Genomic DNA, 13,031 nt, shown 5'->3' on the forward strand with positions numbered 1-13,031 from the left:
GCCTATTTGATGAGATGAAGTAAGGAATGATATAAGCATTGTAAGATAACAGTAGGCTATTATTGACCTTCTAGTGTTAGATCAGAAGGAGGATCATCTGCTTCCAGACCACAGTTGACCATGGGTAACTGAAAATATGGAAAACAAAACCATGGATAATGGGCACCCTATTGTAGGTAGCACCGTTTTCCCATTGCATAAACACTGTGCTCTGAACAGCTGCTTTGTTCATTGTCCCATAGCACACTTTGTACATTCTTCTCCTCTGACTTTGCTCAGCTGTCATCCTTGCAGGTTTATCCTGTACAGCATCTATCTAGAGAATCCTGCCTCCATGTTACCCCACTTTCTCTGAGACATCTTGTTGAATTAGTTCTGGAGATCTATCTTATTATAAAAGCCTTCTTCCAAAGTCATAAATTTAACATATCACACAGCGCCTTGTATTGCAGGTTATTCATCTCTCTCTGTGTTCCTTATATGAGTGTTAATATGCCCATATAGGAGCACATACAGAATGTTAGAAATGTATACATCTGAAACAAGATGAACAAAAGAACATCTTTTCAAAGAATCTGGAGAAATTGAAATAGAATAACATGTCAAATTGCAGTTTGATTTGATTATCAATATCTTAAAAGACATTTCTCATAGATGTTTATAAGAGGCTTGAATTATTATATATTTTTTCAAACCTTCACTAGAGTATTAATGAAACTTTCTTTGCTCATGAAGTTTCTTCCTTTTCCTGATCATTATCTGAGGTTTAAGGAGCTAAATTATTTTGTCTTTAAAAATAATAGTTTTACTTTAAGGGAAAAAAAATGCTTAGCTTAGAAAAAAGGGAGGGAGAGCTATCTATTTCTTTACCTATCTATCAAAACAAATAGATAGAGAAAATTTGGCTTTTTCAATATGTGTGTGTGTATGTTTATTGCTTAAAAATTGGGGTTTTTTTTGCTCAATATATTCCAAATTTAATCCTTCAAAACATTACAAAGGTCAAAATAAAAAATAGAGTAATAAAAGAATAATTTAAATATAGCCACAAATGCTATTGTAAATGTCATATTTAAGATAGAAGAATAAAAATAAAGAGAAAAGGGACACTGAGTTTTTAAGACTTCTAACAACAGTGTTTTGGTTCATAGCAAAAATAGAGAAGAAAATACAGAGATTTCCCATATACCCCTTGCTTGTATATATGTATACCTTATTATCAACATCCTGTACCAGAGTGGTATATTTGTTACAATCAATGATGAACCTACATTGACACATCGTAATTATCCAAAATTCATAGTTTATGTTTCAGTTCATTCTTGGTGTTATGTGTTCTATGAGTTTGGGCAAACTCATATGTATCATATTATCAACCATTATAGTATCATAGGAAGTATGTTTACTGCCCTAAGAATCCTTTGTGTTCCTCCTATTCATTTCTCTCTCAACACACAAAACTCCTTGCAATCACTAATATTTTCAGTGCCTCTTATAATTTTGTTTTTTTGGAAGTAAAATAGTTAGATTTGTACAGTATGCAGCCTTTTTTTCAGAGTGGCTTTTTTTACTTAGTAATATTCACTTAAGTTTCTTCCATGTCTTTTCATGGCTTGATGGCCTGTTAGTTATTAGCACTGAATAATATTCCATTGTCTGGATGTATATTTATCCATTTACCTACTGAAGGACATCTTAGTTGTTTGCAAATTTTGGCAATTATGAATAAAGCTCCTTTTATGAACATCTATGTGAAGGTTTATGTGTCGATAGAAGTTTTCAACTCCTTTTGGTAAATACCAAGAAGCACAATTGCTGGATTGCATGGGAAGATTATGTTTATTTTTGTAAGAAGTCACAATATTGTCTTCCAAAGTGGCTATTCCCCATTGCTGTCAGAAATGAATGAGATCTCCATTGCTCAACATCCTTGCCAGCATGTGGTGTTGTCAGTGTTNGCAGAGCCCCAGCCAGCCAGTAGCGCGGACGCCCGGTGTCCGCACAGCTCTTTCTGGGGCCCCAGCCGCCCGGGAGCTACAATGGCGGCAGGCGCGCCGCTGCTCTGAAGTCCAGCCACCAGGAGCCAGCACAAAGAAGCAGTTTGTGTGCTCAGCCCCCCTGGGACCAGTTGCCGCAAGGGGACCTGGTGTGCAGGTATTTAGCGAGTACGGTCTTTCTATGCACCGAGCGGAGGTTTTTCTGTTTTGGACTCTCTCCTTTTCCCCTCTCACTCCCCGTAGAGGGTAGAGGGGGATCGCCTCCCACCCTGGAGTCTCCGATCCCCGCCCGGTTTTATCTTCCCCAGTTCACACTCACACTAGAAGCCTCTCTCAGTGGATTCTGCGTCCTTTTTCTCCCAATCTCTCAGGTTTTGTAAGGTTTCCAATGGCTTCAGATCTTTTCTGTGTGGTGTATGGATGCGAGTGCCAAGTATGGAGCTCCTTACTTCTCCGCCATCTTGCCCCCCTTCTCCTTAGTTATTTTAGTTTACTCATCAGAGTTTCATAATTTTTCTCATATAGATCTTGTACATATTTTACTAGATTTATACCTAAGTATTTCATGTTCAAGAGTGCTAATGCAAGTGATATGTGTTTTTTATTTTAAGTTCCACTTGTTCATTGCTAGTACATAGGAAAGTGATTGTTTTTGTGTATTAACTTTATATCTTGCCATGTTATTATAATCAATTATTAACTCTAGAAGGTTGTTTTGTTGATTCATTTGTATTTTCTACATAGACAATCATGGCATCTACAAACAAAGATGGTTTCATTTCTTTCTTACAAATCTGGATCTTTTATTTTTTGTTACATCGCATTAACTGAAACTTCTAGTATGATATTGAAATGTAGTAGTAAAAGGGATGTCCTTGCCTTGTTCCTGATCATAATGGAGAACCTTCAGAATTTTTATACTTAGGAGCTAATGTTACCTGTAGATTTTTTCCTAGATATTGTTGATCAAGTTGAGGAAGCTACCTTCTATTCCTAATTTATTCAGAATTTTTGTAATGAATCATTGGATTTTGTCAAATGCTTTTTTGCTTCTGTTGATATGATCATGTGATTTTTCGAGTGGGAGGTGGCTGAGAGAGAGGGAGGGAGGGAGATAGAGAAAGAGAGAGAGAGAGAGAGAAAGAGAGAGAGCCAGAATCCTAAGTAGGCTCCACACTGTCAGTGCTGAGCCTGATGTGAGGCTTGAACTCTTAAACCATGAGATTATGACTTTAGCTGAAGTCAGATACTTAACCAACCGAACCATCCAAGTTCCCCATAGACTCACACTTACTTTTAAATAAAGGAGAAATCTCAACGTCCCAATCTTGATTTTGGCTCAGGTCATGATCTCATAGTTTGTGGGTTTGAGCCTCACATTGGGCTCCGTACTGAGAGCATGGAGATTGCTTAGGATTTTCTCTCTTTCTCTCTCTTGTCCACCCCCACCCCTTCTCTCAAATATGTAAAAAAATAAATGGAGGAGTACCTGGGTGGCTCAGTTGGTTCTGTGTCCAACCCTGGCTCAGGTCATGATTTCACAGTCTGTGAGTTCAAACCCTACATTGGGCTCTGTGCTGACAACTCAGAGCCTGGAGCCTTCTTCAGATTCTGTATCTCCCTCTCTCTCTACCCCTCCCCTGCTAATGCTCATGTTCTGTCTCTCCTCTCTCACTCTCTCTCTCTCTCTTAAAATGAAATAAATGTTAAAAATAATTTAAAAAATAATAGAGGAGAAATCTCAATAGTGGAGAGCAAAGTGTTTCAATTTACAACTTTATGAATGTGAGAGACTTCTCCCATTATGTCAGTCTGATATTAGGAACCATATGATATGAACAATATTCAGTATTTAATAACTGAATAAATGAGTGATTGCATAAAGGGAAGATTAGATAGAGTAATAGATTTTACATTCAGTATGGGTGATTGGAATGGACATTTTTCTTCTTCTTAAATTTAAGATATTAGGAGGAAAACCCAGAGGAGAATAAAAACAGATAGAGTAATGGATCTCAATCCTGCCCACTAGAATTACCTAGACAAGGTTTATATAGACTAGTACTTGGGATTCACCCTTGAGGAGATAAAAGCATGATCTCCAGAGGTGACACTCCAAGTATAATATTGTTAATATTGCTGTCACTCCTTGTGTGATTTTAATATTCTAGCATTGTTCAGAACAGCTGTTTCAGAAAAATGAAGCATGTGAGTATGATAATAAGTTAAATATTCGGGGGAAATATTACCCAGCAGTATCTATTTCTTCAAAGACATGTGTTTTTCAATAAGGATAGATTTCTTAAAAGAAGCACTGACTCACAGTTATAGATGCTATCACAGCTCTCACGTAGCAATAGCTGAGGACATGAAACTGTGGCTTTCTTGCCTCAATTCATATGTAAAAAATACTTGTAGAGAATTATATGTTCAGAAAGAAAGTGCTCTAATGTCTTAAGTCATTGTAAGAACATTTTCTCCTGTGGTTCCTTACTGCAGTAGCTTCTTTTTTCTTTGTCTTTCATTAATTCACCTTCCTAATAGATTTCAGAAGTTTTCTAAAAATTTCTTTTCACTTTATGTATATATTATAAACTCATTTGCTCTGCATTTCAGTTAGGAAATATGACTCTAAATTACTAGGGAATATCATTTCTGGGAATCAAGCCATAGAAAATAACAATATCATTTATTCTTGCCTGTGTATTTGATTAAAAACTGTGTCTTTGGGGCGCCTGGGTGGCTCAGTCAGGTAAGCATTCGACTTTGACTCAGGTCATGATCTTGTGATTTACGAGTTCGAGCCCCATGTCTGCCCTGTGCTGACAACTCAGAGCCTGGACCCTGTTTAGGATTACGTGTCTCCCTCTCTTGTTAGGATCTCTCTTAGGACTATGCCTCTCCATCACTTGTACTCTGTCTCTCTCTCGCTCAAAAATAAATAAATCATTAAAGAATTTTTAAAATTGTCTTTAAATTTATCTTCTTAAAAATAATGAAGTGCAACAAGATGTTGAGAGCTGGCAGTTGAGAAGACTTCTTGTTTGTACTCTGTTCACTTTGTTAATTGAAGGAAGAGAACACAGTAAAAACCATTTTGTTTTTTACGTCCTCACCTACTGTTGAATAATTTCTGTTCCTATTGACATTGTAACAATAACTAACATTATTTTAGCTTCTTAGTTGTATACTATCTAATCTGAGGAACTTGTTTTTTAACTTTAATATTTTCAGAAAGCTATTTTAATTTTTTAATGTTTTATTTATTTCTGAGAGAGAGAGAGACAGAGAGATAGACTGAGAGAGAGACAGAGAGAGAGGCAGCATGAGTAGGGGAGGGTCAGAGAGAAGAAGACACAATCTGAAACAGGCTCCAGGCTCTGAACTGTCAGCACAGAGTCTGATGTGGGGCTCGAGCCAACGAACCATGAGATCATGACCTGAGCCAAAGTCAGATGCTTAACCAACTGAGCCACACAGGCGTCCTAAAGCTGTCCATTTTAAAAGGAATGGAATGTCTTTTTAAAGGTGATTCTAGGTACCTAGATAATTAATTAGATTTTAGTTTTCCAAGATAAAGAGATTGGTTAGATTTTTTCAAATGTATGGAAGATTTTAACCTTTATGTTAATGTTAACTATGGACAGTTATTCCGTCAATCTCAGAAAAAACAAGTTCCTGGTGAGTTGATTTAATTACATGTTTGAAGAGTGAAAGTCTTCACTTTCTCCTCCTTCTCTTTCCCTACTTCTAACTCCTCCTCTTCTGTGTTCTATTCATTATCATTGTTATTTTTTTCTTCAGATCACTATGATTTTAATGTTTACTTATATTTATTTATTTATATTTTACAAATAGTTTGTTGTCAAGTTGGATTCCATATAACACTCAGTGCTCATCCCAACAAGTGCCCTCCTCCATGCCCATCCCCCCCTCCCCCCGACATCCATCAGTCCTCAGTTCTCAGCATTCAAGAGTCTCTCATGGTTTGCNTGAGGTCCCAATCGTTTATTTTTGCTCTTGATTCCCTTGCCTTTGTGGATGTGTCAAGTAAGAAATTGCTGCGGTGGAGGTCAAGGAGGCTGTTATCTGCTTTCTGCTCTAGAGTTTTGATGGTTTCCTGTCTCACGTTCAGGTCCTTTAACCATTTTGAGTTTATTTTGGTGTATGGTGTGAGAAAATGATCTAGTTTCATTCTTTTGTATGTGGCTGTCCAGTTCTCCCAGCACCATCTGTTAAAGAGGCTTTCTTTTTNATCATACTGATCTCCTATATGTTTGGATAGGTTTATTCCTATGTATTTTATGGGTTTTTTTTTTGTGCAATTATGAATGGGATCAGTTTCTTGATTTCTCTTTCTTTTGCTTCACTGTTGGTGTATAAAAATGCAACCTATTTCTGTACATTGAATTTGTACCCTGCAACTTTGCTGAATTCATGGATCAGTTCTAGTAGGCTTCTGGTGGAGTCTGTCAGGTTTTCTATGTAGAGTATCATGTCGTCTGTGAAAAGTGAAAGTTTGACTTCTTCTTTGCCAATTCTGATGCCTTTTGTTTCNTTACTATGATATGCCATGCAGAAGTTTGATTCAAATTACGTCTGAGGGGAGTTCTTTGTGCCTCTTGTATTTCCACATTTACTTCCTTCCCCAGGTTGGGGAAGTTCTCTGCTATAATTTGTTCCAGGACTCCTTCAGCACCTTTCCCTCTCTCTTCCTCTTCTGAGATTCCTATGATACGGATATTGTTGCGTTTGACTGTATCATTGAGCTCTCAAACTCTTCTTTCCTGTTCCTGGATCAGTTTATCTCTTTTTTTTTTGTCTGCTTCTTGTTTTTCTATAATGGTGTCTCCTAAATCATTTATTCTCTTTTCTACCTCTTCAATCCATGCACTGGACACCTCCAGTTTATTATGTATTTCATTTATCATATTTTTTAATTCATCATGCCTGGTTTTGTTCTCCATGTTGTTTGCATCCATAGTTTATTTGATGTCCCCTATGTTTTTTTCAAGCCCAGCTATAAATTTTACCATTATTATTCTAAAATCTTGTTCAGTTATGCTGCTGATATCTGTTTTGAGCAGTTCATTAACTGTCAATTCGTCTTTGAATTTCTTTGGAGGAGAGCTCTTTCATTTCATCATTTTGGTTAGCTTTCTGTCTCTTGTTAGTTTTAAAGGCTTGTTATGCTCTCTGCACAACTGCTGTAAGCGCTGCTGTACCCAAGAAGACTCTTTGTCCAGGGCCCAACCTTCCAGAGAGTGGTTTTTGAATGGTATCTCTTGGTCTCTCTTGTTGAAACCTTGGTTATTTTATTTTCCTTCTCGTAGTGATATTTGGGACTCTCCACCATGTGTACCTTGTTTCTTGAGGTAGCCCTGGAGAAGAAAACAGACAGACAAACACAGAGGGAGCTGAGGCACACAAATGCGTAGGCAAATCCAACAAACATGCAAACTGAGAGGGAAAACGAAAAAAGTCAAGAGAAAAGACGAAGGAGAGAAGGTGAATAATAGAAAATAAAAAATATATAAAAAAGGCAAAAAGAGGAAAAGAAAAGGAAAAAAGAAGAAAAGTGACAAAGAATGGTTTAAAGCATATAACTAGATTGCCCAGCTACAATTAAATATCCGGGTGTATGCAGTGCTGGTTGAAGAACATAGAGAAAGAGAGAGAAGACAGGGCAAGGGTGAGGCAAAATTGGAAATAGAATGAACAGGCAGAAGGGATAAGAACCTTTTTTCAAAGAGCTAAAGGGTGGAATATGGTTGGAGAGGTGAGAGAAGGTCGCTGTTGTTATCCAGAGAAACTATATAGTCTAATTACTCTTGAAAGAGCTGAAAAGGTATGTAGGTGTAGAATTTACATCTACAGAATGGACTAAATGTGACTTTTTAAGCAAGCTGGTGACCAGAATTAATCAGGTCAGTGTTCTGGATAAAAAAAAAAAAAAAAAAAAAAGAGGAGGAGGGCAGCTCTCTAGCAGTGATGGGAGTGGTTTGATCCAATGCGTCAGGTGGGGGTAGGTCTGCCGTGGTGGTTGTGGGAGGAGAGTGGTGGCGCTCCAGTCCCTTCTTGAACCAAGTGCTGCACCTCACATTTTTGGGTGTGTAAACTCCCTGTGCCGTGGGCGCAGCCAAGGTGGGTCGTGCTCTTTATCCCAGGCAAGGCCTAGTTTCCAGATCCCAGTCCCTGTGCCCCACTGAAATTTCAGTAGACACAACCTAGCAGGTGACCCCTCAGGGCAATTCCAAGCCTCTTGCCTAGCCCTGGGGATTGAGCCAGAATCGCTGCTCCCTTCTCCTCCAGGTCGGGTTGGCGAGCAAGGACGGGGGTTTGCCTGGGGGGTGCTGAGGGTCCGCTGGAGAGGGGGAAACTGGGTCCTTCTGTGTCTCGTCACCCGTAACACGAACTAGCAGGTAAATCTCCCAGTTTGAAGCCCTTCGCCTCCCCTCTAGGGATTCAGCCGAGCCAGGAGCACAGAGGCGCCATCAGAGCGCGGCCCTTCTAGGACGAGTTGGTCCATGGGGATTTGGCATGCACGGTCCTGTGCCCCGAGTGGAGGTTTTTCTGTTCCCCAGCTACAGGAACTGTGTCTTGAGTAATTTTGGCCTCTCTCTTTCCCCTTTCACTCCCCATAGAGGGGGATCACCCCCATCCCTCTGTGTCTCTGATCTCAGCCAGATTGTATCTTCCCCAGTTCGCACTCATGTTAGAAGGGTTTCTCAGTGGATTCTGCATCATTTTATCCCAATCTCTTGGATTCTGTAAGGTTTCCTATGGCTTTAGATCTTTTCTGTGTGAGATATGGGGGCGAGTGCAGTGTACGGAGCTCCCTACTTCTCTGCCATCTTGGCCCCCTCTTTAATGTTTATTTTTGAGAGAGAGACAGAAAACAAACTGGGGAGGGGCAGAGAGAGGGAGACACATTATCTGAAGTATGCTCCAGGCTCTAAGCAGCCTGTACAGAGCCCAATGTGGGGCTTGAACTCATGAACCCTGAGATCATGACCTGAGCCGAAGTCAGCCACTTAACTAATTGAGCCACCCACATGCCTTAAAAAGTCACTATGATTAACAAGGAACTTTAAGGGCAGGGAGTATATTATTAGGCTAGATATTTTAGAAAGTAATTACTTTGAAGGGTGAAATAAGGAAACACTGAGCAAAATCTTTACAACTTTGTGGTAGTTATAAACTTCATAGGCAGAGTAATAAAAAAGCACCAAATAAAAATTACAGGTTGGGCTTCATAAAGTGAAAAATATTTCTTTTTCAGTAGATATTAAGAAAGTAGAAAACTAAGTCTCAGATCTAGAGAAAATATTTACAGTACCTGTATATGACAAAAATCTTTAGCCCATAATATATGAAAACTTCAGAAGACAAAATATATTTTAATTAAAAAATGGTTATAAGAGACAAAGAAGTATATTCTATATTAATAAAAGTTTCAATATAGCAGAAAGATATAACAATTATAAACATTTAAATATTTGGGTCTGTGTGATGTAGCATCTAATGACAGACCATCAAAATAATATGAAGCAAAACCTGAGAGAATTGAGAGGAAAAAAGATGGTTCTACAATAGTAGCTGAAAACTTCAATACCCCAGTCTCAATAATGGATAGAACAACTACACAGAAGATAAAAACGTATACTACTTTTAGTAGCCTCTGTGATTTAAAGAGGGTCTGAAGTTCTCAAAGTTTTGAGAATATTTGCTTTGTAAAGTTCTTAAACCTAAACAAGAGATGAATGGGGATATTATAACATAAATCTTGAGTCTTTTAATCATTGTCATTATCACTAGTATTCTTAAAAATATTAAAATAACCACTCTTTGGCAGCACCCTTCCCTAATGAAAGGAAGCCTCCACATTCTAAGGAAAATATACTTCAGTATTAAATAGATTTAAATTTATCTAAATCCATAAATGTTTGGGGGAACTTTTTTTCTCTTTGACATCCTATGATGGATCCTCAGAACAGAGTTTTTGTTTTTCATTTGAGTCAAGGTATTGTTTTCCCAAGAGCCTTATCTCGATAGTTAGTGGCTCTTGAAAGACTGTACTTAAATGTGTTTGTCCTCCTGAGAGGTGTCACTGTGGCCCAACATGCATAGGCAGGAATTCTTTGTGGAAGGTGTGAACAGAGACTGGATGCATACAGCAGTCTGCACAAATGCTCACAGGCTCCTTCATGGGATGGAATGGATCTGTAGTGACAAGAGGGTGGAGGGAGTGCCTCCACCATCAAGCATGAGGTTTGACCCTTGAGATTAATTTGAAGTTAATTTAACACTATAGGAATAAAGAACATATTCTATTTAACAGTTTGATAGTTTGATTTATAATCTGAGTATTTAGATATATGGTGCTTGGACTTTTTTAAATCTCTTCTCCTGCATCCCAGAACGTCAGAGGCAGTCTGATGGGGGATTATTAAAGATACACATTTTTTACTTTATAGTTGTTCATATGTACTTTCATTATAATCACCTCCAAGCCAGAGGGTAAAATTAGGTTAATAAAATCAGAACAAACTTCTGGAATCAGAAGGAGGCCTTAGATTCTTTGCCCTTAATCTAAGCATGAGGCAACTGAGATTATGAATTTTGTTTCAAATTATCCAGAAAGATAGTGGCAAAGCTAAACTAAAAGCCAAGGTACATAAACAGCTTTATAATTATCTTTGCCCTCTAATTAATTATAAATTATAAATAAATTTGATTAAATATAAAGTATAAATAAATTATAAGTTAAATATTAATTAATATATTTATTTTATATTTCTTTTAGCAGACTTCTTAGTGCAAATAACTTTTTAGGTCTTATCAAAAGTTCAAAAAATTAAAATCATGTCAGTACATGTTGTAAAGTCATGACTCAATGACTTATGGAAGTTGCATTTTTAATTTTGTGAACAATGTTATATCTACTGAATCCATGACCGACATTTTTAAGGACTTTAAATGGTATTAGCAGATATTCCATTAACATTTATAGAAAGCTTCTTACAAATTGAAATTATTATTTCTTCATTTCTGTGTTTACATAAATATTGGAAATTCTAAGAAAATGTGAAAATATAAACAACTAAAATGTTATATTTTATTTGGTGACTAATACACATTTTACAAACATTGGAGGAACTCATATAAATCAATAAAGAAAATTTATTAAATTAATTAAACCTGTGCTAATGTGCTATACTGGTTTTAAAATTGATTAAGTAATGACACTGCTCCAAAATGAATAGTCTTCTTCAGGAAACATAACTTTCAATTCTAAAATCCAGATGAAATTATTACTATGACTGTCTTAACATTATGCAATTCTGCTTTGGATATCATATCACATATGTTTGAAATTAAGGACTAAAAATTATTGCCTGGAGTTATAGCTTATTTTCCATGCAACTATCATCCGATTATTTAGCCATATCTGATTGCCCAACTCAATTAATTTAAACTTAACGTCCACTCACATTCATCATTTATCAGACACTCATTTATATTACAAGAGTAAGGTAGCATTGACATTTATTCTGGAAAACACGTCTTCTCAATGAAGGGCAAGAGGTCATGGCTATAGAAAGGGTGCGAAAAAATGCATCATCAAAAAATGAAGACGAAACTATTTTCAGAAATTTTTACTCACATTAAAGTATTACAGTATAATATAAAACGTTACTATATGGATGACCCCACCTATATTCTTTCAGTACACATTATCCAAATGTTACTAAAGTGATCAACCTTTAACTTTTTAATCTTTTTATATGTGATCTCCTGTAATTTTTAGAGGGAGGCAAATAGTGAGAAAAGAAGAATAAAAGAAGAAATGGTAAAGCAAGTATTCCCCGATTCAGGGAATTAAATATCCAATGAACAGAATGAGAATCTATTTATATATATTTATTCTTCTCTTGAGTTCATTTATTTTCAATGAATTGCCACAGATAATCAACATAACTAAAAACTGATTTAATCCAATTTGTTTTAATTAATAAAAGCTAAGATTTCCCAATAATATTGTTATGTTCTGTACTTGTTTTTATTGAAGGGAGGAAGCAGCAGTTGAGCAAAATCTGAAAATTTGGGCAAAAGTTTTGAAAAGTTTTTGGAAACCATACATACAATGTCTCACAGTCATGTAAATATTAGTAGAAGAGATAAAAGCCAATCAATCACTACTAACTCCAATTGGCAGTAAGTCGATAAGGCCTGCAGATCAAAGCAATCTTTAAACTATTGATTTATGAGCTAAGTAGGTGAATACATAGATTCAAGTAACAGGTAGCGAGACACTGGGACCCAGGTTTATGTGATCATACAAGGAGCCTGACTGGTTCCCTTGATTCAGCCGTAGAGATTGTGACCCTCTTTCCTGCTGTGCTGAAAAGCAGGAGGACAGAGGCAGAGAATCACCCTGCCATTGAACACGTCAACAGTGGCTTTCAGAAAACATGAAGCAGAGTAATTGTTCTTTCAATTGGCTTCTAGGTAAAGAATTTTCTACAGGTTAAGGTAAAACTTTATCATATTGTGTGCTTCTCAAAAGTGACCGTATGGCCATGGAATCTATCAGGGACCATTCTTGTGGCTCAGATATGCTCAGACACACAGCCCAAAACAAATAGAAACTGGGAGGAAGTGTCATTCTGCAGGGTAAAATGTGCAGATGTCATCAGACTATTAAAGATAGCCAAAAGCTATCTGACATTTCTCCTATCCATAGGTGGATTCTATTTTTGTTTTCCTCCTTGAATGTGGGTATCTATATGACTGCATTGACCAACGCAATATGGTGACTGTGTAGCTATGATAGGTCCAGGCTTTGCTTTGAAGAAGACTGGAGTCTCCCTTGGCCTTTTGGAATCCTAGATTATCATGTAAGAAGTTAGTCTTTACTCTGGAGCAAACAAATGGAGAAGCTCCTGTTATGCCCTAATTGGGAGAATCCCAAAGACCACTGAGGTGCCCATTCCGATGCAAGCACACGAGGGTCTTTGTTCAAGCTCGAGC

General features: G+C 37.2%; 1 protein-coding gene across 1 annotated transcript in view; it reads left to right on the forward strand.

Moving 5' to 3' along the window:
- Positions 1–1,938: 1,938 nt before the first annotated feature.
- LOC144237628 (uncharacterized) overlaps positions 1,939–13,031 on the forward strand; it is an 88,163-nt gene continuing 77,070 nt past the window's right edge. Inside the window, exon 1 of the mRNA XM_077771327.1 lies at positions 1,939–2,154. Within this exon, the coding sequence (XP_077627453.1) occupies positions 1,939–2,154 (216 nt within the window). The remainder of the gene's footprint in view (positions 2,155–13,031) is intronic.

Source organism: Crocuta crocuta, unplaced genomic scaffold (assembly GCF_008692635.1).
Source record: "Crocuta crocuta isolate KB4526 unplaced genomic scaffold, BGI_CrCroc_1.0 scaffold235, whole genome shotgun sequence".
NCBI lineage: Eukaryota > Metazoa > Chordata > Mammalia > Carnivora > Hyaenidae > Crocuta > Crocuta crocuta.